General features: G+C 64.2%; 2 protein-coding genes across 2 annotated transcripts; one reads left to right on the forward strand and one right to left on the reverse strand.

Moving 5' to 3' along the window:
* The first annotated feature begins 3,573 nt into the window (after positions 1 to 3,573).
* Positions 3,574 to 19,342, forward strand: GNAI2 (G protein subunit alpha i2). The gene is made up of 9 exons (XM_069812372.1): positions 3,574 to 3,761; positions 12,882 to 12,924; positions 13,099 to 13,240; positions 13,614 to 13,774; positions 16,343 to 16,471; positions 17,652 to 17,781; positions 18,021 to 18,174; positions 18,555 to 18,762; positions 18,926 to 19,342. Exons 1-8 carry the CDS (start codon positions 3,644 to 3,646, stop codon positions 18,743 to 18,745), a joined length of 1,068 nt encoding a protein of 355 aa, XP_069668473.1. The 5' UTR covers positions 3,574 to 3,643; the 3' UTR covers positions 18,746 to 18,762; positions 18,926 to 19,342.
* Positions 19,343 to 19,607: 265 nt separating this feature from the next.
* Positions 19,608 to 24,194, reverse strand: GNAT1 (G protein subunit alpha transducin 1). Its single transcript, XM_069812373.1, has 8 exons — positions 23,901 to 24,194; positions 22,740 to 22,782; positions 22,357 to 22,498; positions 22,125 to 22,282; positions 21,911 to 22,039; positions 21,697 to 21,826; positions 21,457 to 21,610; positions 19,608 to 21,199 (listed from the first exon to the last, which is right to left on the reverse strand). The coding sequence occupies exons 1-8, from the start codon at positions 24,004 to 24,006 to the stop codon at positions 21,009 to 21,011; spliced, it is 1,053 nt and encodes a 350-aa protein (XP_069668474.1). The 5' UTR covers positions 24,007 to 24,194; the 3' UTR covers positions 19,608 to 21,008.
* Positions 24,195 to 25,564: the final 1,370 nt, after the last annotated feature.

Here is a 25,564-nt window from a genome sequence, read left to right on the forward strand (position 1 = left end):
CCGGGAGCTGGCTGTCAGGTGGAGCTCGTCTCTGCACACCCAGAGCCGCCGGCAGCGGGCACTGCCAGGGGCGCGGGGCACTGCCCGCCGTGGGGGCCGAGGACCAGGGCACTTTTCTGGCCCCCCCAGACAGCATCGAGAGCCCTGATGAACAGTGTCTACGGGGGGCTGGAGTCTAGCGGGGTAGTCGGACCTGTGGCAGTGCCCATGCCCAAGCCACCCACCCTCTTCTCCTGCCATCCCCCAGTCCCTGGTGAGATGCCACCCCAGTGCTGTGGCATCACGGGGGCACCCCAGCCCCTGCAGGCAAGTGTGGTCCTGCCACCACGGCTGGCCATACCCAGCCCGCTACTCTTGAGCCTGCCGGGGGAACGGTTGGCTCTCGGTGCCCACGGATGGGACCCCGGTGACCCCCAGGTCATGCTTGGGGACTGGCCGCATCGCTTTGGGGAGGTGGCATGCCCACCGGGGGCTTGGTGCCCGCCGGCATCCTGCCCGTGCTGTGGCTTGGCTGCCCCGGGGCCTGGCACCCCTGAGGGGTGCAGGTAGGGGGCTGGGGGCAGTGCTCACTGGGGGCCAGCTCGGGGCTCTGGAGCCACCCCCCTGTCTGCATGCCCAGATGCCAGGGTGATGGGCACCCCCACAACCCAACCTGGCCCTGCTTGCCTTGCACCCAGGGCCAGCATCCAGGCCCCCGCAGCCCTCTCCCAGTCACCCACCCACCCACCCATCCATCCATCCATCCATCCATGCTGCTGGGATGCCCCACACCATGCCAAAACCCAGAGAGCAGCTCTCCCACCCCCCCACCTCCCTTCCCAGCATGGGGGAGCAACCCGGCAGGGTGGGCAGCACGTCTGGGGGGGGGCTGTCCTGCGGCAAAGTACATAAGAGACGTATTTTTTTACCGGGGTGGTGGAGGCTGGGATGCTTTTTATAAATACTGTATATAAGAGTAGATCTTTTTTAATGTGTTGTGTTGCTCTGGGTAGCTCTGTATAATGTACATATCTATATGGGGGGGGGGGGCCGCGACCCAGCACCAGTGAGGGGCACCGCTGCGGACCCTCGCCGTCGCACCGGGGCTGTCGGCTGCAGCGCGTCCCTGGCGTCCCTGTCCCCAGCCCGGCTGCCCCGTGGCCACCCCTGCGCCATTCCGGGGGGCGACGCTTTTAAATTATCCGTGGGGGCGATGCCTGTGCTGGCGAGGAGGCCGGCCGGCGAAGCCCCTGGCAGTGAGAATAAAGATGTGAACGTGCCCACGTCTCGGGCGTCACTGGGGTGGGCGAGGGGCTGGCGCGTGGGCTGGCACCTGGCACGCAGCGTCCCAGGACAGCACGGACACGCATGCACATGGATGCACGGACGTACATGCGGACAGCAGGGATATGTGGACGTGCACGCACAGGGTCAGTGCGCATGGTTGCACGGGCGTACAGCAGGGCGGCACAGACGTATGGACACACGCACACAGGGTCAGTGTGTCTGAATGCACAGGTGTGCAGTGGGACAGCACGGACATATGGACGGGCGTGCACAGGGTCTGCACATGCATGCACAGGCATACAGCAGGACAGCGTGGACATATGGACACACATGCACAGTGTCAGTGCAGATGGATGCACAGCAGAACAGCATGGACAGACATACAGACACATGCACATGGATGCATAGGTGTACATGGGGACAGCATGGGCATACAGGCGTGCATAGGGTCAGTGTGCTCGTGCACAGACGTACATGGGGACAGCAGGGACATACGGACATGTGCAGAGGGTCAGTGTGCTCATGCACAGACGTGCGTGGGGACAGCATGGACATACGGACACGAGTGCAGAGGGTCAGTGTGCTCGTGCACAGACATACATGGGGACAGCAGGGACATACGTGCACAGGGCCAGTGTGCTTGTGCACAGACGTACATGGGGGCAGCAGGGACATACAGACACGCGTGCACAGGGTCAGTGTGCTCGTGCACAGATGTACATGGGGACAGCAGGGACACACGGACACTCCCACACACCCAAGGGGACAGAGAGGCACGGACGCCCGCCGGGACACGGGCACGGGGAGGCGGGGACAGCAGCACACCGGCGGGGGCGGCAGGTCCACGGGGGACCCGCGCGCGGGGGCGCAGGGCTCGGCGGCCGCAAGGGGGCGCTGCGCTCCCACGCACGCACCCGGCCCGCGGGGCCCTGCCGGGGGGGGGCTGGCCCGGGGCAGCGGGACCCCCAGGGAGGGGGACACCCGTGGGAGCGGGACCCCTGGGAAGTGGGACACGCGTGGGAGCCGGGCTGGGGGGCTTTCCGTGCCCGGTGCCAGGGCAGCGGGTGTCCCCAGTGCCCCCCCAGCACCCCCCCGGGGGCAGCCCCAAGCCCCCCAGCCCCTCTCCCATGGCGTGGCGTGGAGGGGGGGGAGCCCCCCCCAGCCCGGGCCCCTCTCTCCCCCTGCCCGCGGGCCCGGGGTTTTACTCCAGCCGGCCCCAGGCCTGGGCACAGCGCCAGCTCGTTAGCGAAGCCTTATTAGCACGGCGGCCCGCTCCCACGGGAACGGCCCTGCTCCCTCCACGCTGGGCCCACGGGCGCTGCCCCACGGACCCCACGGAGGATGCTGCACCCCTTCTTCCCCTGGCACTGTGGCTTCTAAATTAGAGCATTCCTCGCTGCTCCCCCTGCCCCCCCCGCTCCGTGGGTGCCAGCTTGGGGGGTGAGGAGGGGCTGGGGGGCCCAGGCGGGTGGCGAGGTTCTGCCGTGGGGCTGGCACGGAGCTACGGCAGCTTCCTGGGCACGGGCCAGCCCCGCGGGGCAGCTGGCAGAGCCGGGCACCCTCCCGGGGCTGCGTGGGGGGTCCAATTCCCGAGAGAGCCGCTCTGGGAGGCGGGGAGGTGGGGCAAGCGCCGGGGGTACCCCCTGCCCTGGGCGAGGGCTGCCGGGTGCCCCATCCTGCCCGGACCCATCCTGCCCCATCCCTTGTCGCGGGCACCCCCAGCCCTGGCACCCACCGAGGAGCTCCTTCCTCCGGCAACGTGGCACGTGGGTCCCCAAGGGCTGAGCCCCACGGCCAGGGACGGGACAAGCAGGTCCCCGAGGTCTGAGCCGCCACCCCGTGACACCGTGTCCCCACAGAAGGTGGTGGCCCTGAGACGCAGCATCTCCCCACCCCGCCGGCCCCAGGGCTGCACCTTCCTCTCTGCGTCCAAAGCACCCCAGCCCCAAAGCGCAGCACCCAGAGTCCATCTCCCTGCCCACGTGTGTCCCGGGGTACACCGAGACCCCGCGCCCGCCCGTCCCGGGGCACCACCGCGTCGCACCGCACGCCGGTACCCGTCGCGGCCCCGCGGGGGCCCGTCCCGCCGGGCAGGGATGAGGCCCCGCCCCTCTGCCCGCGGCGGCCCCGCCCCCGACAGACCCCGCCCCGACAGTCCCCGCCCCGACAGACCCCGCCCCTCGCCTTCTCCCTCCCCTCGTCTTGCCCCGCCCCTCGTCTTGCCCCGCCCCTCGCCTCCCCCCGCCCTTCCTCCGGCCCCGCCCCCGCGGCGGCGCGCAGGGGCGGGGCGGGGCGGCGCGGGCAGGGCGGGCAGGGCCGGGCAGGGCAGAGCCGCGGGCGCGCGCAGGCAGCCGCCGCCGCCGCCGCCGCCGCCGCCATGGGCTGCACCGTGAGCGCCGAGGACAAGGCGGCCGCCGAGCGCTCCCGCATGATCGACAAGAACCTGCGGGAGGATGGCGAGAAGGCGGCGCGGGAGGTGAAGCTGCTGCTGCTGGGTGAGAACCCCGGGACACCACCCCCACCCCCCCGCCGACACCCACCCCCCCCTCCCGGGACACCCCACGGGCTCCCCCGCCCGGCCCTGCCGGAACCGGGCAGCCCCGCCGCCTCCGCCCTTGCTGCCCCGGAGCGACCCTGGGTACCTGCCCCGGGGATCCCCCAGGAGTGGGATGCTGGCCCCAGCCCAGCCTGCGGGGTTCCCCCCCCCAGTGGGGTGCTGGCCCCACAGCAGGCCCCAGGGATCCCCCCCAGGAGTGGGGTGCTGGCCCCACAGCAGGCCTGGGGGATCCCTCCCAGGAGTGGGGTGTTGACCCCATCCCAGGCCCCAGGGATCCCCCCCAGGAGTGGGGTGCTGGCCCCACAGCAGGCCTGGGGGATCCCTCCCAGGAGTGGGGTGTTGACCCCATCCCAGGCCCCAGGGATCCCCCCCAGGAGTGGGGTGCTGGCCCCACAGCAGGCCTGGGGGATCCCCTCTGGGGTGGGGTGCCAGCCCGACCCCAGGTTTTGAGTAGCCCCCCTGGAAGCGGGATGCCAGCCCCACTCCAGGCTTTGAGGATCCCCCCGCTGCGAGTGGGGTGCTGGCCCTACAGCAAGCCTTGGGCATCCCCCAGAAGTGGGGTGCCAGCCCCTCCCTGCTGCGGTACCGTACCCCCAACTCCATCGGTGTCCAGCCTGGGCACATCCCTTCGGAGCACAGGCCGGGGGGGGATCCCCACCCTCCTGGTGGCTGGGCCCCCCCAGCAAAGGCCCTGCAAGTCTGGGCACCCTGTCCTGCCTGCCTGGGACCCCCCGGGCTGCACTGGGGGGCTCCTCTGTGGGCTCCCCTCGTCCCTGCCACAGACCAGCTGGGGCGGAGGTAACAGGGCCGACGGGTACCCGCTGTCCCGCGCCACCCCCCACCGGGGCACTGGGATGGGCCCGAGCCCCTCCATCCCACCTTGGCCCTCCCCTCGCTGTGGGGGAGCGGGGGGCTCGGGCAGCAGGCTCTGCCCCGCGTGCTGCCCGCAGCAGGCAGGACCCCGCACAGCCCATGGGCGTTCTGCCCCACGGATACCCGATTTCATACCGATAACGGGCCGCTCACGCTCTTCAAAGCGCCCCGGCGATGCTGCTGTGGGCGTTCACAGACCTGCCCTGTGCCTGCGGGCAAGGCAGCCGCTTATTTATTTTAATTTATTATTTTTTTTAATAACTCCCAGTTGGGGTTTTTATTCCCTTCCCGAAATTCCCAGGGAGAGCCTCGCTCTAGGTGTGACGCGGGAGCACGCGGAGCTCCCACGGCACCGTGGGGCGGCGGGAGCCGGGACGGGCAGAGAAATCCCCGGCTGCTGCCGGGGGAGCGCCGGCAGAAAATGTCTTTCGGCTCGTCGCCGTCGGCAGAGGAAGCAGCCGGCAGCAGGAAGTCACGCCGAAATCCGGCAGCCCTTTATTTGCTCAACCCCTGCCTGCCTTGAGAAATACGTAATTAACGCCTTGAAACGCTCGTTTAACAGAGCGCTTGGGTTTTTCATTTTTATTTTATCTTCGCCTTGGCGTGAGCTGTGCTGGCGGCAAGACCCGTCCTGGGAAGGGGGGCCGGGTGGGGGTCTGTGCCGTCCGGGGGGGGCTCGCCGGTTGTGCAAGCTCGCTGACCCGCTTGTTTCCGGGGAGGGGAGGGCACCGGCAGAACGAAACCCCACGGGGTTTGCAGGCTGTTGGGGAAACACGTGGTCCCCCCTTCGCCGCGAGTTGTTCCTGCACCGGGCCTTGCCTCTGGCTCGGCTCCACTCGGACCGCTGCCCGGTGTGAAATAACGGTGCCCTGGGGGGTGCAGCCGGCCAGGGGGGTTTGGCATCTCCTTTCTGCAGGGGACCAGCTGGGATGGGGAGCATTACCCCGGTGCCGTCGGCTCTGGGTGCCTGGGTTGGGGGAGCCCAGCCAGCCGGCACTGAGCATCACTGAGGGGCGGCCGGGGGCTCGGTGGTCAGGGAGGATCGCGGTGTGGGCCGGCCAGCCGGCATCCCTATCCCATGTCCTGCTCTGTGGCAAAGTGGAGGCAAGAGGAAGGGGACGGCCACGCTCCCTTCTGCGAAGGCCGGCATTTACGAGCGGCATTTCTGATCCTCAGCTGGTTTCTGAAGCCAAAAATAGAGCGAAATGGCTCTTTTTTAATTTTTTTTTTTTAATGTTTATTTTTTGCCCTCACAGCTGTTCAGGTGTAAATAGCGCTGGAGCCTTGGGTCACTACTGCCGTTTCCGAGCTGAGCCGTGGCCGGAAAATCCTCCCAAGCAGGCAGAGAGCGGCTGGGGAGGTGGGGCCGGCATTGCCCCCCCTGGGGGCTGCTGCTTGCGGCATCCCCCCCTCTGTGAGAAGCCCTCGAAGTGGGGACGCAGTGTCAGGTGGATGCTCCCACGTCCCCGCTGCCCACCCTTCCTACGGCTTGTCTTTTTCCCCATGGTCGGAGGAAGCTTTGAGGAGAACTGGGGCCTCGCGTGAGCCCAGGCGGGTGCTTTTTGGTGAGCACCACGGCTCTTGGGCGTGCTTGGCAAGGCAGAGCTCCGCGGTCCTCCCTGGGGGCTGCAGCCCTCCTGTGTCCTCCAGAAATAGGGAGGGAAAATTAGGGAGGAAAGAAAACAAGGAGAAAAATAGCTTCACCCTTTGTGTCGAATCAGTCCGCGGCATGAAGAGGAGATGGTTCTACCAAGCACGGTGTGGTTTTTGCTGGCGACTCGTGCCGTCTGGCAGCTGCAGCTCGGAGCTGCCAGTGTAGCTGGGCAGGACGTGGTGCGATCGGAGAGCACCCATCTCGGTGTGCGGCAGTGGTGGTGGGAGTGTAGGACTGTGCTGGCCACTGGCACCGCGGAGGGCTTGGGGCTGACCGGTGAGGCCATCTCGGCTCAGTGCCGTGCCCTGTGTGTGGCCATGTGCCTGCTTCTGCCTTTCCTTCGCCATGGTGGGCGAGCTGGAGAGGGATGGACATGCGCTGTCGGTGCGGTGGGGACGGGCAGGACCCCCGCGATGGCAGCCGGGAGCACCTGCCGCTGCCTGGAGGTTTCCTCTGCCGGCTCCGGCAAATAGGTTGCGTGCCGGGTAGGTTGCGTGCCGGGTAGGTTGCGTGCCGGGTAGATTGCGTGCCAGAGAGCTCCGGTGTCTGATGGGGAGAAGACCCAAATGAAGCAATCTTACCCCCCCCCCCCCCAAATGAAGCAATCCCCCCCTCCTTGCTGCTGGAAACCAACAACCTCCCAAGGTTTTGGTGCTGGGAGAGGCCAGGAGCCGCTGCCGGCACCTGAAAGCACCTGGAGCATCCGCCCCATTCAGCAGCGCTGCCAGCACCTCCCGATGCTGCCATCGGCTCCTTGGCATCGCCAGGGCTCAAACTGCTGGAGTCACCAGCCGTTTCTGCTGGGCAGAGGTGGAAGTTGGGTTCTCCCCAGCCCACCTCTGCCCGCAGGAGCCAGGATGATCGGGGAGGGATGCAGGATCACTGGCAGGCAAGCAGTCCCCACGTTCAAAGCTCCTAATTCCTTATCTTCCTTCAGAGGATTAGGAAAGCAAAAGGATTTCTCGGCTGCTCGGGAGGCGTTAGAAGCTGCGAAGGCGCCCGGGGCAGGGGAAGGTGCTGGCGGGTTGATCCTGTGGATCCCCAGCAGTTTTCAGTGCTGGAGGTGCAAACCCTGGGGCGAGGATGCTCCCCTCGCACCCCACCCGGGCTGGGTCGCACCGGGGTAGGTCGCGCAGGCAGCTGCCTGTACAAGATCCTGCCTGGGTGAGCCAGTAGCTGGGGTGAGGGCAGCTGGGGCAGGGCTCAGCGGCTTTATATTTTTTTTTCAGGGCTTGCATAAAAATAGAGGAAGGGAGGGACCAGCTGCGACTTTCGGAGGCTGCGTTGCCCCGGCTCTGCCCAGGGCTCGCGTGTGAGCTGCCTGTTTTGCTGCACTTTGTCCTGTCTTGGGGTTTTGTTTTCGTCCTCCCTCCTGCCCCAGCCCAGGGTGATGGGAGGGGATCGGGCCCTCCCTTTGGTGGGGACACTGGTGGGGCCCCGGTGGTGTTTCTGGCCACGGACCAGGAGGTGTCACAGTGCAGGGGGAGCAGGGAAGAGCTCGGAGCTGTTAGATCTGGGTGTACCCCACATCCAACCCCCTGGAGCTGGTGGCCAGGCTTGGGATGGGATGGGAGGAGGGAGCCTGGCACCCACGCCCTGGGATGGGTCACCCTGATGTCCCCGCTGGTGATGTGCCGGGTGCAGGCAGCTGCCCTCTGCTCCGAGATGAGCTAAGGCTTTGCCCAGGAGAGGCCGCAGGCTTATATGTATATATTTTTAATATATTTTTACATATATGCATTAGAAATATATTTTTATATATTGCTTTTTTGTCTATATGTATCGCTCTTTTGTATGGAGCAATGTATAAATTGATTTATATATATATTAAAAAGCACATATATATGTTGCTTTACCTATATATATATATAGCTTTACAGAAGAAGGTGTCCCATGGCTGAGCCTGCCCAGGGCTGTGGGTGCCAGTGGGTGCCCGAGCGCCGCTGCCGTAGCCGTAGCCGGCCTGGCTTCTCCGCAGCCACCAGGTTTCCTGCTCCGGGCTGGAGCGCGGGTTTCCGGGCCGGAGGCCGGCTGAATCACCGGAGCTGGGGGAGCTGAGTAATCCTCCATCCCCGCTAGCAGAAAACCCAGGCGGGGGGAGCAGGGTGCTGGCGGCATCCCGGCTGTGCCAGCGGGTGAGCCTGCACCCTATCAGGGTGGTATGGAGGGGATGATGGCACCCAGGCGTGGGGGCTTGGCACCACCGGGGGCGGCTCTCAGGCACGGGCTGCACCAGAGCCACTCCGGGTGTTTGGGGCAGGGGGGGGAATGCAGGGAGCATCATGGAGCGGCTGGGGGGGCGCGGTGGGTGACAGTCTTCAGGAACCCCCTTTTCTAGGGCTGAGCCCCAAAATTGATGCCGGTGACCCCAAATGTGTCTGGGAGGAGGGGACAGCTCGCTGCTGAGCCGTGCGGGTGCTCTTCCCCAGCCGTCCCGGTGCCGGCACAGCCGGTGTGGGGGGCGAGGGCGCCAAGGTGGCTGGTGCCAGCGGAGGGGGAGAGGGACTGCTCCGGCTATGGCAGGGGCAGAAACAGAGCAGCAAAGTTCCAGGATTCCTGGAAAAAGCCTGGCACAAGGATAGTTTTGTCCAGCTTGCGAAGCCCAGTGGCCCTCGTTGGCGCTGGGGGTGTGTTTGCCATGCCCCCCCCCGGGAAACCATCCCCAGCCCACCTCCTCCTTCCCCATGTGCTCTGAACGTCCTTCTTGCTGCTGATTTATTTCTATTTTATTTATATTTGCGGTATTTTTTAAATGTGTCTCCATCGGCTGCCTTGGACAGGGGGGTCTGCACCTCCCCAGTCCCCCCCAATTTTTTGGGGTCCCGCCTGGGGACGTGGCATCCCACCGGCTGCCGATGTGCGGGCTCCTCTTGGGAAGTGGCCAGCCCTGTGCCGGAACGGAACGGCCCCTGGGAAAAACGCCCTATGTTGCTGCGAGGTTTTAAAAAAAACGCGATTATTTTTACAGCAATTTTCCATCTATTTTGGGTAGGAAGGAAAATGTCGAGGGGAATCTCTTTTTATTATTATTTTTTCAGTCTTTGGGTAACTGCTTTTAACACACACCTTTGAAAGTCCAGTTAGATGGGGGTGGCGAGATGGGGTGGGGTCTGCAGCTGTCCCTCTGTCCAGCTGTCTGTCTGTCCTGCAGGGAAGGGGATCGGCGGGTTTGTCCAGCAGTAAAAACCATCAGTAAATCCATGCTCAAATAATAGCTGCTGTTTGCCAGGCCAGGAAAACTTGCCGGCACAGTGGCTGGGGACGGGGTGCTGGGTGCTGGGGATGGGGATGGCTCCGGACCCGCTGGCGGATTGAATTCCAGCTTCTCCCCCGTAATAAGGAAAATTTTCCAGCTGTGCATCGCTTCCATCCACGCCTGGATATTTGAAGGCGTAAAACAGGATGGTGCCGTGCTGCAAGATGGAAAATCCCCTCTCAGCGATGTGGGGTGAGGTGGACCCTGAAACCTGTGACCAGCTCCTTAAATATATGGCATTAAATATATGCTGGCCAGAAAGCATCTTAAATCATGGGCTGCAAAATATATGTTGGCTAAATAAATTTTTTGCTGGTGGATTAACAGGGTGTTTTGGAGCTGGGCAGCTGCTTGCTTATTTTAAATTTTTGAAGATTATTTTTAACAAAAAAAGGGGGAAATTGGCTCGGGAGAGAGCTCTCCTCCTATTTTTGACAGGCACTGCTCTGGGAATGAGCGCTGCCCAGTCCGGGCAGGGCTGGAGGAAGCCCGGCCGTGGGATCAGCCCATGGTGGGGAGCTTCTCTCCGTCTCCCCCCGATGCACCAGGCCGGCACGGGGGGGTCCAAAGGACGCGAAGCCCCTCCGGCACTGCCTGCCTCCTGCCTGGTTTGGGCAGGAGGATGGAAGCCAGCAGCTGGCACCCTGCCCGGGGATTGTTTTGGGGCTGAATGGACGGCAGCCGGGGTTTTCCGGGGATTGGAAACCCTTCCCCTCCACCGTGTTTGCCTGGGGGAGGCTGGGAAGGGTCCCCCCCATGCTCAGCTGGGTGGGAGCCGCTGGTGCTGGGGTGCCCATCAGGCCCTGGCCGATGCTGGGGGTGGCACGGCGGTGGGGAGGCACGCAGCTTCCCTGGCAATTATCTGGCCCCTTCGTTAGGCGAATGCAATGATCTGAAAGGGAGATTGGAGTGGGGGGACACACTAATTGCTGCTGCCCCGGCTTCCTTCTGGACGCTGGTGGGGTAGCCGGGGAGCGTTATTAATTCAGGCCTGAATTTCTGCTCGCCGCAAGCCTGCGGGCTCTCGTGCCGGGTGAGCTCCCGGCAAGCAGAGGTGCTAGCTTGAAATGGGGGGGGGGGCAATGGCACGGCTACCTTCTGCAGGCTGCGGGGAAGGAGCCCGGAGTCGCGGGGGAAGTTTGCAAGGGAAATGGCTGGCCTCGGTGGCTGCCGGCTACTGCTGCTCTGCCGGTGGCTGTCACCCTGCCGGGAGCAGGCAGGAGGTCCCAGGGGTGAGTTGTTCCCTCCTGGGCAGGGAACAAATGTCAGGCAGAGCAGGAGACTGGGGAACGACTGTCACCTCACCCCAGGGACGCTTGTAAGCAGGGTCTTCCCTTGCCTTGTGCCTCAATTTCCCTGTCCGGGCACCCACTGGGGAAAGGCACGGTGAATGCAGCCGGCTCTGGCCGCCGAGCCTGGCGGTACAGGGCGGTATTGTCAGAAACCAGAGGTATTTAATGGAAAAAATGAAGGGATATGCTGAGTCCTTCCCCCTGCTGCTCCCAGCTCCGGGCAGGAGTTGCCAGCACTGACCACGAACACCAGCTGGGCTGCGCTGGGTGCCGCGTCAGCATCCCAAGGGCGCCGGTGGAGGCTGGGTCGGCAGCGCCGGAGAGTCCCCGCCGTGCCAAATGCTCACCTCTGGGCTGAGCAAAGCCTCTCCCTCAGCATGTATGGCATGGAAACCGTGGAGTGGGGTGGTCGTAGCAATAAATGTAGGGTCTGTATAGCCTCAATATGGCCCCAGCCTCGGGGGGCTCCATGCCCTGAGCAGCACCCGCAGTGATATCTGTGGGGTACGTGCCCATCACCTAAGCTGCATTTATGCCGGTGCCACAGGCATGGGCAGAAGGCGTTTGCTCCCTGCCGCCATGTCTCAGCTGGCATGATGGACTCTGTTTTTCCCGGTTAATTTTAGCATAATCTCCATTTTTTAAAAAATTTTTTTTTTTTTAAGTCCTCTGTAATCTCTCTTCCCCCTCTGCGGCCGTGCCGGCGCAGCCCTGCTGCTGCCTGCTTGGGGCCCCCCGTAAGGGCAGCTCCATGACTGAGGGCAGCAGCGAGGGGACCCGCCGAGAGGGTTTGGAGAGGCCGCAGGGATGGACTTGGCTTGGGGGGATCCCCTGGGATTTGCACCCAGAGGCAAGGACTGCACTGGTCCTCAGCCAAAGGGGGCTCATCCTGCTGGGGGTCCCGGGGCAAGGCGAGCCAGGCGCTCATCCGCCTCCGTGGCACTCCCTGCCTGGAGAGGGGACAAGGGACATGTGCTGTCTCTTTCCGCTTCCCCTTTGAGCTTCCCCTTTCTTGCAGCCAGGGTGACTTTGCTCTTTCCCTGCTCGGAGAGGGAGGGCTGGGCCAGGAGCTGCACGTTGCCTGCATGGGGGTGACGTCCCCAAGGGGAACAGAGTGGCAGAGGGGGAGCTTTAGGTGCCCCGGCCATCTCCTCTGAACCCCTGGCATCCTGCATTTTGATGCTGAAAAATAAACTCAACCCAAAAGCCGTCGGCTTTCCCTGCTGGCAGCCGCCTCCGCAGCCAGGCTGGGGCACAGGACCCGGCAGGCTGGAAAGTGCGCGCTATTTAAAAAAGCAACCCGGGGGCGGCTGATCCCACCGGGAGCCGCTTGAGCTGGCTGGTGGAGGCGGCAGTTTCTTCCCGAGTTCCCTGGGGTGCCAGGCTTTGGGTGCCCAGCTCCCTGCCCGTACCTGGTGGCACGAGCATCTCCGCATCCTGGCCGCTGCCAGCTCCAGCCATGGGCATGTGGTGGGGCTGATGCTCCATTGTCCCCGGGCGCAGTAGGGATGCAGGATGTGGGATGCGGGATGTGGGATGCAGGATGCAACAGCTAAGCTCAGGCTCTGCCTGGAGCTGGGATGGAGGGTGATAGGAAGGGCTTAGCTCCCCATTGCAGGGGGCTCCCCGCTCCCAAGCTCGGCCGAAGCTGGGGCTGCCAGTCATCTCGGCTGCAGCATGCCAGGACCATGGGGCAAACATTGCTGTGTTGATGGCATTTTCCTGGCCCGGAGCAGGTGTCATTTCTCCTCTCTGGAACTATTGCAAGGTCCCCCCCAGGCTCGCCTTTTCCTCCCCCTTTCTTGGCCCCGATATTCCCGGTGCCTGTCCAAGCATCGGCTCCAGCCGATGCTGGGAGCTCTTCTCTGATAGCTGAGGCATCCACTGCCCTCCCTCCCTGGGCTACGGGGGTCCCAGTAGGGTGGGGGTCCCCAGCTTCAGGCAGCACCTCACTGCTTGTCCCCCTTTCTTGTTTCTTCACAGGTGCTGGCGAGTCTGGGAAGAGCACCATCGTCAAACAGATGAAGTGAGTGGTCCCCACACCATCGCTGCAGCCGGCACCATGCAGGCCTCGGCCACGGGCTCCGAAACTGGTGGTGGCTGGGAAAAGCTCCCCATGCCACAGAGCATGGGTGGCGAGCAACACCCCCGGGTGCCCCGCAAAGGGCTGACCTTGCCTGTTTTTTCTCCCCTGCCCCAGGATCATCCACGAGGATGGCTACTCAGAGGAGGAGTGCCGGCAGTACAAAGCCGTGGTCTACAGCAACACCATCCAGTCCATCATGGCCATCATCAAGGCGATGGGGAACCTGCAGATTGACTTTGGAGACTCCTCCAGAGCGGTGGGTGCCCTCCCGCTCCCGCCGCGCCTAGGAGGGGTGGGGGTTCTCGGGGAGCAAAAGCAGATGCACCCAAAGCTGGACCAGGATTAAGGGTGGCCCTGCCCAAGGCCTGCTGCTCCCTGGCTGGCTGTGACCTCCTGTCCCTGGTGCTGAGGATGGGAGGGACCCAAAGTATAACCCATGGGTGTGCACGGGCCCTGATGGCTGCAGGGGTGGTGGTCCCGCTGCTTCCCTTGGGTCTCGTCCCCATCCACCACTGGAGCTCCTGCCCTGCTGTCCAGGTGGGACGTGGTAGGCTCCAGTCAGGTCCTTCGGGGCAGAGTGAGCCCCAGTAACCCTGTGCCAATGCCTGAGCCCTGTTTTTTCCCTGCAGGATGATGCTCGGCAGCTCTTTGCGCTCTCCTGCACCGCCGAGGAGCAGGGCATCATGCCAGAGGACCTGGCCAACGTGATCCGGAGGCTGTGGGCTGACAATGGGGTCCAGGCTTGTTTTAATCGCTCCCGAGAGTACCAGCTGAACGACTCCGCTGCCTAGTGAGTACCCCTGCTCCTCTCCCCCAGCTTGGCTGGATCAGAGCCCTGCGGGCAGCATCACTTCTATTGAGCAACAGAAAATCCCCCCGGGGGCTGCTGTTCCCCATTGCCAGGCTTGGGGGCTGATGCTGCCACTTCCCGCCCGGCACTGGGGCTGAGCTGGAGCAGAACTGGGAAGGCAGATGTTTCAAAAGCTGTTTCCTCCCCTGGCAAGGTGCTGCGTCCCCTGGGAGGCGGGTACCGGGGCATCCCCCTCCTGCTGCCACTCCGTGCCCACTGCCCTTCCCTGGGCATGCTTTCCCCTGGCCTCTGCATCCTGAGATGCCTTCCCCTGTGTGAGCATAGCTGAGAGTCGTGCCCATCCCTCTGCCTGTGGGCATGGGCCATGAAGGCAAGGAAAAGCCCCAAAGCAAGCACTGGGGACCCTTATATCTGAACAGGATGCACAAGAGGGTTTTCTTTTTCCTTTTAAATGAATTTATACGGAAGGACTTGATATTATGCTGGCGTATTAGCTGGCAAACTGGTGTTGAGGTAGATAAATTGCCTGCATCTGGTTGGGTTTATCCCTGAAGAGATTTAATAAATAAGTTAATCTGCCTAAAGTACGATTGCTGGAGAGGGCGGTGCAGCCGAGGCTGTGCTCAGCTCACATGGTGCCCTCCTGTCCTCTCTGCCTAGACCCGTTGTGGTAAAGCAGTGCTGGGGGGAGCTCATGGTGTGCTGGGAAACCCCCACCAAGGCTGGTCCCACTGAGGATTGAGCGCCCTTGGGACTTGCCACCATCCTGGGGGCTGCTTGGTGCCCTGTGTGCCAGCCCAGCCGTCCCCTCCCGCTTGGCACTGGCAGGTCCCTCTTCTGCACTGAGGTCACTGGGGTGAAGAGGTTGCAGGAAACCTCCTGGCAAGCACCGAGCCCGGAGAAGCTCCTGGCAGTGTTTTCCTCTGGCACCCGTGGCTTTTGCTTCTTCCTGCCTGGCACCTGCCCACCCTCCCCAGCCCCTGTCCTGCTCAGCCCCATTGCTCCCCAGTCAGCGCCGGCATTTCCTGGCAGTGCCGCGCTGTGCCGTGGGTGCTGGTTTGGAGGCACGGGAGACCCGGCAGGTGCCTGGCAGCTCACGTGCACAGTTCGAGCAAATATATCTGCAAAGTGTCTGCAAATTGAGCATTTGCCGTAAGTGCATTTATGGAGCGTTTGGCACGTTACAGGGGTTGGACAAGTATTAATTAGGAGCCCCCTCCAGCTGTTGCTCCAGCCTTTTTCCAGCCCTGTGGAGATGCCAGTATGGTAGTTGATGCCCCGTCCATCCCTGTGGGGATGGTGCTGTGCCCATGGTGCCGCTGGCTCAGGGCACCCTGGGGGTGAGGAGCCCCGTGCCGTGCCCAGCACGCAGCCCACCTGCACCCCAGCCCTCTGCAGCAGCCCCCAGCCTCCTCCTCCACAGCCCCTTGGGGTGCCAGGAGCTCAGGGTGCCGGTGCTCACCGGCACCCCGGGGGCTGGGTGCGAGGTCCGAGTGCCGCCGGCACCGCGCACGGCCCTGCCGCTGTGTTTCCTGTTTTTTTGTCAGCCGGAGGCCGCCTGTGTTTCCGGCTGTTTTCGAGCTGCTCCGTGGCGGCGGCGGCGTGCTGGCCCCCCCGCCCTCGCACCCGCAGCAGGGTCCCGGGGCACCCACCCGTGGCTTCGGCTTTGCTCCGGCACACCAGAGGGCTTCCCGGGAGCTGGCGAGCGGCCGCGCTGCCATCAGAGCCGGGGATCCCCGTGGCCTCGCAAGCTGTAATCTGACTTTCACCAGATTACGGGGCTGCAAAGGCCTTAATTAGCGCAAGCCTAATTTGCTTAAAGGAGCCTGTTTATAATAACCCAATTAAAGCAACGTGAGCTGGAGAAATCGAAACCCGCCTTGATCCCCCCCCCCCGGCAACCCTCGGCCGGTCTCGGCTGCCTGGGGACCGAGCCACCATCACTGCCAGGAGCTGGGGTCTGGCAGGGCTGGGGCAGACAGCAGGGCAGGCGATGCCACCCTGGGGGGCTCAGGATGGGCAGCAACCCCACGGCCATGCTGCTCCCCATCCCTCCGGCCGCCCGCCTCCCGCTTCCTCCCAGGACGCCAGCCCTTTGTGTTTTTTGACTATAAATGGCACGGCGCCATCGATTGTTTCCGCCGGCGCTGTGGCCGGTTGCCATAGCAGTGAATACTTTCCTCTTGCCATTTCCCCCATGCAAACGGCCGGGGGAACAGGGGGGAGCCCCCCAGCCCCGGCTGCGTCCCCTGCCCAGTCCCTGGTACCGGCACGGTGCCCCCCGAGCCCTCGTTCCCGCGCGTCCTCTTGCCGTCCCAGTGGCTGGCTGTCCTGCCCTGCCCTGCCCGTGTCTGGCAGGGCCGTGGGGTGACCCCGGGGTGCAGATGGGGTCTGCTGTGCTGCCCAGCTTGGGCGCTGCCCACGCCGAATGGACGATGCCGGGCTGTGGGCAGGGGACTCTGGGGCGGTGTGGGGATGCCCCATGGGATTTGGATGGGTCGTGCCCCACGGTCCAGCTTCCACAGCGCCTTTCTGCTCCCTCCCCAGCTACCTGAACGACCTGGAGAGGATAGCCCGTACCGACTACATCCCTACCCAGCAGGACGTGCTGCGCACCAGGGTGAAGACCACCGGCATCGTAGAGACCCACTTCACCTTCAAGGACCTGCATTTCAAGTACGTCTGACCCTTTCCCTTTAGCGTTTTCCAAGGCAAAAAACCAAACCCCTCCCTCCCTGTGCCGGGCTGGATCCTGCTTGCACGCTGCATGCAGCGAGCCCCCCCTGGGTTTGCTCATGGCGGGAGCTGCTGCCTCGGAGAGAGCGGAAACCGCCGAAATAGCTGGAGCAGCCTCAAAAACGCCTCGCAGGGCTCAGCCCGGGGGCGGATCCAGCCTCTGGCGAGGAGGGGAAGGGGGAAGGCATCCTCCGGGTGCGTGACGCTGCTTCCGTCGTGGGAAGAGCGCTGGGCGGGAGCGGGGGGTCTTGGGGTCAGGCCCCGGTGTTGCTGCCCGCTGGCACCCCGGGGTTGCTTTCCACTGAAAACCCAGGGGAAATAGTCAGGGCTTCAGTTTCCGAGGCAAAAAGCCAGCATTGTGCACATCCCGGGGGATTTAGTCACTTTGCAATGGATCTGCTGGGGTCCTCTCTGAGTGCGGGGGGCTCGCGGGGACCCATGTGCCACCCCGGTGGGATGGAGGGGCTTGGTTGTGCATCGCCAGGGCCGTGCTTGGGAGGTGTCAGCGGGGGGGAGAGGATGATTCGGGGAGAGGGCACGTCAGCGAGGAAGCCACCCCGCTGGCCGAGTGGTTGGTGGTGGATGTGGTGCTGCTGCCGGGCTCTTCGTGGAGGCAGGGCATCCTCTGCCGCCTGCAGCGGGAGAGGCGTGTGGTGCACCAGGATCATCCCTTGAGTCCTCGTGCTGCCTGCAATCCTGCTGAGCCCACAGGCGCTCGGCTGAGCACCGGTGGCTCCCCTCGGTCCAAGGTCCCCGGCAAAACTCCGCAGTGCCCTCTCCGGAACGGGTCTCTGAGAGACCTGGAGCCTGGCTTGAGGGAGCATGGTGCTGACAGCCCCTGGGAAAGGTGGCCTGATCCTGCCTGGCTCATGGCGAGGATTTGCTCTGGCTGGATCTGAGCCCAGACACTGCCCTGTCCCTGGGATGGGTGGCAGGTGCCGGGGCAGATCCGCGGCACTGGCAAAATCCCTGGGGTGGAGGTGCCATGCTCTGCCCGCCCTGGTGCTTTTTCCCAGCACAGCTCCTGCTCTGGGCAGCTGGGGAAACTGAGGCAGGGAGTGGGGCGAGGGTGGTGGGACCGGGAGCTGCCACCCATTGCCATGCTGCCTCCCTGCTGCAGGATGTTTGATGTGGGCGGCCAGCGCTCAGAGCGGAAAAAGTGGATCCACTGCTTCGAGGGGGTGACGGCCATCATTTTCTGCGTGGCCCTGAGTGCCTACGACCTGGTGCTGGCTGAAGACGAGGAGATGGTGAGTCAGGGGGATGGAGCTGGCACCGTGAGCCATACCCTCCTTTGGGGGTCGGGGGAGCACCTCCTCCTCTGGTGGCCACCAGTGCCCTGGCCAGCACGACCCAAGCCTTGCAGGGTCCTCAGCATCCCCTGCCCGGGCAGGCAGGAGCAGTGGCGGGGGGTGGCAGGTTGGGCAGCAGTTGGGTGGGCACTGCCTGGTGGTCCCTGCCCAGCTCAGGCTGCTGTCTCCCTTGCCAGAACCGGATGCACGAGAGCATGAAGCTGTTCGACAGCATCTGCAACAACAAGTGGTTCACGGACACGTCCATCATCCTCTTCCTCAACAAGAAGGATCTCTTTGAGGAGAAGATCGTGCACAGCCCCCTGACCATCTGCTTCCCCGAGTACACAGGTACCAACGGGGTCCCTTGGTGCCCACCCTGGCAGGAGGAGCAGGCAGCACCTTGCCCAGGCAGTGTAGCAGGAGATGCTGGGGATGAACATGGTGGCTTTCCTGTGCCCGGGGAGCGGTGTGTTGGGGCAGCAAGTGGCGTGCAGTGGTGTTTGAGGTGCCCCAGGGGGTGGGAGAAGATGGAGGGGGACAAGGGGCAGCAGCCCTGGTGGGGTTTAGCTGAGGTTCACTGTGCCTGGGGAGCATCAGTTTGGTATCAGGGCGGTGGCTGCGGCGGCATGGGGAGCTGAGCTGAGCCCAAACCCCTTCGGTGTTGGTGGCAGGGGGGTGCCAGTGTCCCCGGGTGGCCATGGGGCAGCCCAATGTCTCCTCCTCTCCAGGGGCCAATAAGTACGACGAGGCGGCCAGCTACATCCAGAGCAAGTTCGAGGACCTGAACAAGCGGAAGGACACCAAGGAGATCTACACCCACTTCACCTGTGCTACCGACACCAAGAACGTGCAGTTCGTCTTCGACGCCGTCACCGACGTCATCATCAAAAACAACCTGAAGGACTGCGGGCTCTTCTGAGGGCCGGCGCTGCCCAGGTGGGTGGTGGTCTCAGTGGTGACTCCCAAAATGGGGTGGTCATGGAGCATCCTCTGGGGATGGGACGGGCGCTGCCTGCCATCCCACCATGGCACAGGTTGGTGGTGGGTGCCCGTGCGCCCATCCCCAGACCCCACCTGCTCACCACCTGCTCTCTCCTAGGACCCCTGGCCGCGCCGGTGAAGGAAGGACCGTGCCGCCCCCCTACTCCTGCTTCTCTTCGGATTCATCCCTCTGCCCCCACCCCATAAAGAGACTTTTTGGGTGCCAGCGTGGTGGCAGGGCCTGTGTCGCCCCTGCCACCCATGCTCCCCCACCCCCATCCTCCTCCTCCTCCTCGCCAGCGTCGCCCTTCCTGGGGAAAACGAGGTTTTAATCTTGGTTTTTAAACCCTGAACCACTCCAGCCCCCCAGTTCATTCGCTCCCGAGCCCAGGCGCTCTCATTGTTTACATTGCAAGTGTTGCTGGCACGGGGGGGACACAGGGGTCCCCTCGGGGATGCCCACCCGGCCGAAAACACGACCGATGACATTCCTTTTAGTAAACCAGAAAAGAAAGAAAAAAAAAAAAAACAAAACCATGCAAAAAAACCACACCACACCGGCTGGGGCGAGGTTGCTTTTTAAAGAAACCTTTTTACCAAACTATTTAAAAGCATCAAGTGCTACGTGGTGGCGATGTCCTCCATGGCCAGCCCACCCCCCAACCGTGTGCCTTGGGGGGGGTCCACGCCCCACCCCGCCTCGCTGCCCCCCACCCTGCCGCCCAGAGGGATGGGCAGCCCCCGGCAGGCAGTGGCCGGGCAGGAGGGCGGGCAGGGGGCTGCTGCCCGCTGCCTGTATTCCACCCCCCCCTTCTTTCTAAGCCTAGTTTTGTAGGGCTAGCTGTTGCATTGGGCGAGGAGAGCCCGCTGTACAGAGCGGCCCCCGCTGTCCCCCCCCGGCCCGGGGGGGCCCCCTCAGCTGGTGCCCGCGGCCTCGCTTTTCCCACAGGATGTTTTACCGAATTGTTCACATGGTTTGAAATAATAAAATGTAGAAAGGAAAAAAAAAAAAAAAGAGAAGAAAAATATATATACTGACCCCTCCCTCCCCTGTGACCCGGGGGTGGGCATGGGTGTTTCACCTCTGCAGGAGGACTGGAGGGGCCCGGGGGTGGGAGAGGGACACGGGGTGGGCTGGCATCACCCTGGGGGCTTGGCAGCATCCCCTGGGTGTGGGAAGTGAGGGTAGCAGCGGGACCCTTGGGGAGGGAGCTGGGATGTTGCCGGGGGGCTGAGGTCCCCCGGGGGTGCTGGCTCAGCAGCTGTGGGTGCTGCTGGGGGGGGGGGGCATGATCACCCACTGGCCCTGTAGCAGGGGAACGGTGGCACCCAGGGGACCCCAGTACCACGCAGTCCTCGGGGACACCCAGTGACCTGTGGCCCTGAAGGAGATCTTGCACCCAGCAGCCCACAGGGACCCCCCAGCTCCAGGGGACACCCATGGACACCCGGGACCCAAGGCACCCGCAGCACCCCCCAGCTCTAAGGGGTACCCAGGGAATTCCAGGACCCCCCAGCACCCAGGGGAGCCCCCACCACCCCTCAGCTCCAAGGGCTACCAGGGACCCTCAGCACCCCAAGTTTCACCCAGCACCAAGGGGCACCCAGAGACCCCCAGCCTCCTCAGCACCAAGGGTCATCTGGGGACCCCTAGCACCCCCAGCTCGGAAGGGAACCCAGGGGCCCCTAGGAACCCTCAGCCTCAAGGGGTATCCAGGGACCCCCAGGACCCCTCAGTACCCCACCAGCTCCAAAGGGAACCCAGGGACCCCTAGGACCCCCCAGCTCCAAGGACTGCACAGGGACCCCCAGGACTCCCCACCACCCCTCAGCTCCGAGTGGCACTCAGGGATCCTCAGCCCCCCCCAAGGGACCCCCCAGCACCCCCAGCTCCAAAGGGAATCCAGGGACCCCACCAGTTCCAAAGGGAACCCAGGGACCCCCAGCACCCAAGCTCACCCAGTGTCCCCCAGAACCCAGCAGCACTGGGTGCCCCACAGCACTGGCCGGCGGGAGGGCTGGTGGGGAGGGGGAGCGGGGCCATGCCCCCCACCCAGGGGTGGCTCCAGGGCCGAGTGGGTCAAATCCCAGGGGTTTGGGGCAAGTGGAGATGGTTGCAGAGGTGGGCTGGGGGCAGCGGTGGGGCTGGGCTCCAGGGGAGGGGGAGGCCTGGGCTGGGGAGGGGGGGCTGGGGCTGGGGCTCAGAACAGCCCGCAATCCTTGAGGTTCTCCTTGATGATGATGTCAGTGACGGCGTCAAAGACGAACTTGACGTTCTCGGTATCGGTGGCGCAGGTCATGTGGGAGTAGATCTCCTTCACGTCCCGCCGCATGTTCAGCTCCAGGAACTGCAGCTTGATGTAGTTACCCGCGTCGTCGTAGGTGTTGGGACCTAGTGGCGTGGCAGTGAGCGGGGTCCCTTCCCGAGCCATGGGTCCCCCCGCCACGGGTGCTGGCCCAGCGTCACCCAACGCTCCCCTGGGTGGGCAAACCTTGCTTGGTCCGTGAGCAAGGCTAGTGCAGCATCGCTTGCATGGGGTGCTGAGGACACCTGGTGGGTGGCTGCTGCAGGGTGCTGGCACCCAACCCTTCACCGCACCCCACCACCACCCACCCTGCACCCGCCGGGAGAGCCGCTGCCACCCTCACCGTCGTAGTCGGGAAAGCAGATGCTGAGATGGGCCTTCTTGATCTTCTCCAGGAAGACATCCTTCTTGTTGAGGAAGAGGACGATGGAGGTGGTGGCAAAGTAGCGGTGGTTGCAGATGCTATTGAAGAGGTGCAGGCTCTCGTGCATGCGGTTCTGTGGAGGGACACAGCCCCATGGTGACCCCCCACATTGTGACGGGGACAAAGCGGAGGCGGTATAGGGTGGTGAGCTTTCCTCACCACTTCGTCATCCTCCACCAGCACCATGTCGTAGGCGCTGAGGGCCGCGATGAAGATGATGCAGGTCACCCCCTCGAAGCAGTGGATCCACTTCTTCCGCTCCGAGCGCTGGCCACCCACATCAAACATCCTGGACAAGACAAGAGGGGGTCAGCACCCCCCAACCCCTGCCCACCATCCTGGCACCAGCCCTCACCGGGGGCTCGGCCCTCACCTGAAGTTGAGGTCTTTGAAGGAGAACTGGGTCTCGATGATGCCAGTGGTCTTGACGCGAGAGCGCAGCACATCCTGCTCCGTGGGGACGTAGCCGGGGGTCACCAGGCGCTCCAGGTCTGACAGGTAGCTGGCCAGGCACACAGCAGGCACGAGACAGGGGTTGGCAACCCCAGACCCGACAGCCCACCCCCAAAACCACCCCCACTACGTACTAGCCAGCCGAGTCATTGAGCTGGTACTCAGAAGCGCGGTCGAAGCAGGCTTGGATGCCTGTGTCCTTCCAGAGCCGCCCGATGATGTCCGACAACTCCTTGGGCATGGTGCCCTCCTCAATGGTGTCTGAGAGGTGCAGCAGCTTGCGGGCATCGTCCTACAAGGGAGAAGGGCTCAGTGGGGCTGGGGAGCTGGGGGACACCCCCCTGCCCAGCATGGGGTGCTTCTCACCTGGCGAGCCGAGTCCCCATACTGGATGTTGAGGGTGGTCATGGCCCGCACGATGGCCAGCATGGACTGGAGCGTGTTGCTGTAGATGATGGCGATGAACTCCAGGCATTCCTCCAGTGAGTAACCGTCCTGGTGGATGATCCTGGCAAGGGAGGGGGGGCGTGGGGCTGAGCTGGGTGCTGCGGGGTGGGGGGCACCCACGGGTGCAGCATAGGGGTGGGTGGAGCACTGGTGGACGGGATGACCCATGGGTGCAGTATGGGACTGAGCTGGGCGCTGTGGGTTGAGCAAGGCACTAAGGGGTGGGTGCACCCCGTGGCTGTGGCATGGGGCAGGCACATGGCACGGTGAGGCACGGCCAAGTGGCACCCCTTCGCACTTACTTCATCTGCTTGACGATGGTGCTCTTCCCCGACTCCCCTGCTCCTGCGGGGACAAAGCACGGGTCATGGCAGTGCCCACGGCAAGGGCACCCCTGGCTGTGCCCCGCGCTGGACCCCTGGGACCCCCGGTGCCTGGCACGGCTGGGGGGCCCTGGTGGCCATGCCAGGTCCATGGCTCAGGGCAGGGGGATTACAGCCTGGTGCCAGCAGGCATTAGGGTTGGGCTGAGCTATTGTGGCTAATGGGATCTGTGGCAGCTCAGCCGGGGACATACTCGGGAACCCAGGGAGGGGTAGGGGACATGGTGGCATCGCAACCCCACCACCCACCACCCGATGCCCCAAGACTGTGCAGGGCAGGAGGACGTGCCCTGGGCTGGGCCAGGAGGGCAGCGATGGCACCCATGGCCCCACGACATCCAGGGCACCCCAGTCCTTGGGCACCACTGGGGCAGCTGGGAGGGACTGGGAGGGACCCACAGTTCTGGGGGACTGTAGGGACAGACACAGGGGTGGTGATGTGAGCTGCATGGGGGTGCATAGGAGGATGAGGGAGGCTGCTGGGTTGGGGTGCTGGTACGTGGTGTTGGTGAAAGCTCTTGAGATAGGTTGGTTGAGGTTGGGGGGGCTGGGAGTGGGGGGGATGTTGGGAGGGCTGGTTGGGTTTGGGGGACACCTGGAAGCTGGGAGTTCTTAGCTTGGGCTGTTCAGATGGGTTGTTGGGTTTGGGGTGCCTGGTGGGAGGGGAGCGGGGGGGAGCTGGTGTGCAAGTTGTTGAGATGAGCTGGTTTAGGGGACCCTGGGAATGGGGGGCTGTTGGGGTGGCCTGGTTGGGTTTAGGGGTGCCAGCGGGGCAAGAGAAACATTGGGTGGCCTTTTAGGGTGGGCTGGTTGGTTTTAGGGGTGCTTAGGAGCAGGGGGCTGTTGGGTGGACTGTTGGTGTAGGCTGGTTGGGTTTAGGGGTGCTGGAGGCATCAGGGAAACTTTGGGTGGGCTGTTGAGGTGGGCAGGTTGGATTTAGGGCTGCCTGGGAATGGGGGTGCTGTTGGGGTGGACAGGTTGGGTTGAGGGGTGCTGGGAAGTGTCAGAGGAACATTGGGTGGGCTGTTGGGGTGAGCTGCACAAAGGATGGGTATCTCCCTCAGGGTGTCCCCCCCCATACCCAGTAGCAGCAGTTTGACGGTCCTGGCATCCTTCTCAGCGTCCTCCTTGAGCTTCTTCTCCAGCTCGCGGGAGTGCTTCTCCTCGGCGCTGGCCCCGGCGCCCATCCTCGGCCCCGCGGCCCTGCGGCTCACCCGCTCCTTGGAGGTCAGCACCAGGATGGGCAATGAGCTCCAGCCCCCCGCCGCCTCCAGCGCTCGCGTCCCTGCGCCCGCCGCGCCCGCCACCGACTGCCCCGCTGCCACCACTGCCCACCCAATGTGGGCCAAGGACGGGGCCAAGGTCCTGGGGGGCCGCCCGGCAGGGTGCTGCGCTCAGCACCCGTGGCTTAAGCTGGGGCCCCCCCTCCCGGCCTCCCCAGATAAACCCCCTTAAATCTGCAGCGGGCTGAGCTCAGCAATCCTGCAGCTCCCAGCGTCAGCGCTTCTGCCGGGGGGGCCCAAGGCCGGCCAGCCCCCCGCTTTGCCCCTGCCCTGGGGCTGTGACCCGGCCACCTCCGGGGATGTGGGACCCCCACCTAGCTCTGGCTTTGCTGTGGAGCCTGGAGTGGGGGGCTTGGAGCTGGGGGACTCCTCTGGGGTCTGGTAGAGGCTGGGGGCAGTGGGTGGAAATGGCCCCATTGTCCCCAGCTCACGCTGGTCATACCCCCTGCTCTGGACCAGTGCCCACAGTCCCCTCCAGTAAACCATCCCAGTGTCCCCAGGTCCCTGTGCCCAGTGTCCCCAGGAGCCCCTCCCTCTGTGATCAAATGCCAGCCCCAGTCACCCCACCCCGTGCCCCCAGACCCCCTTCCAGGACCCTCCACCAATGTCCCCAGGCCTCCCGGGTGTACTCCTTAGTGTCCCCAGCTACCCACCAGTACACTTCCAGTGTCACCAACCAGCCCAGCATCACTCTCTGGAGTGTCCCCAGTTGCCTCCAGCAACACTTGCACAATGCTCTCAGGGGGTGCCCGAGTACCATCCCCAGGGTCTCCAAGCCCAGTAACACTCCCCAAGGAGAAATCCCAGTATCCCCCCAGTGTCCCCAGGCAATCCCATTCCCCCCAAAGTGTTCTCAGGATATGTCCCCCCAAAAAACCTTGCCCAGTGTCCAGGGGCACCCCAGTGCCACCCCCGTGCTCCCACACCAACCACAGTGACCCCTCCAATGCCCCCAGGCCGCTCGGTGCCCCTCCCCAGTGTGCTTGGGCCACCAGTTCCCCCCTCCCGCGTCCCCAGCGCTGCCACCGTGGCCACACCAGCAAGACTTAGTGTCCCCAGGAACATCCCAGTAACCCCTCTGTGCCCCACGCCCCGGCCCCCAGCGTCCCCAGGCCCTGCCAGGACTCCCCCAGGTGTCCCCAGTAGAGCCCAGTGCCCCCGTGTCCCGACCCCCCCGCGCTGTCCCCAGTGCCCCCCCGCACCGCCGGGCTGGTGCAGCGCCGACCTCGGCCGCCAGGGGGCGGAAGGAGCCCGCCCAGCTCCCCCAGTACAGCCCTGCGCCGCCCCAGCGTGCCCAGTACTACCCCCAGTGTAGCCCCGCACCTCCCAGCACTGACACCGGTGCCTCCCGGGAGGCTGGTACCACCCCCGTTGCCCCCTGTACCGACTAAAGTGTTCCCAGTACGGCCCGGTATCGTCCACTACCACCCCCAGTGTCCCCTGTAGAGTCCGTCCCCTGCCC

The sequence above is a fragment of the Haliaeetus albicilla genome, chromosome 24, assembly GCF_947461875.1.
Source record: "Haliaeetus albicilla chromosome 24, bHalAlb1.1, whole genome shotgun sequence".
NCBI lineage: Eukaryota > Metazoa > Chordata > Aves > Accipitriformes > Accipitridae > Haliaeetus > Haliaeetus albicilla.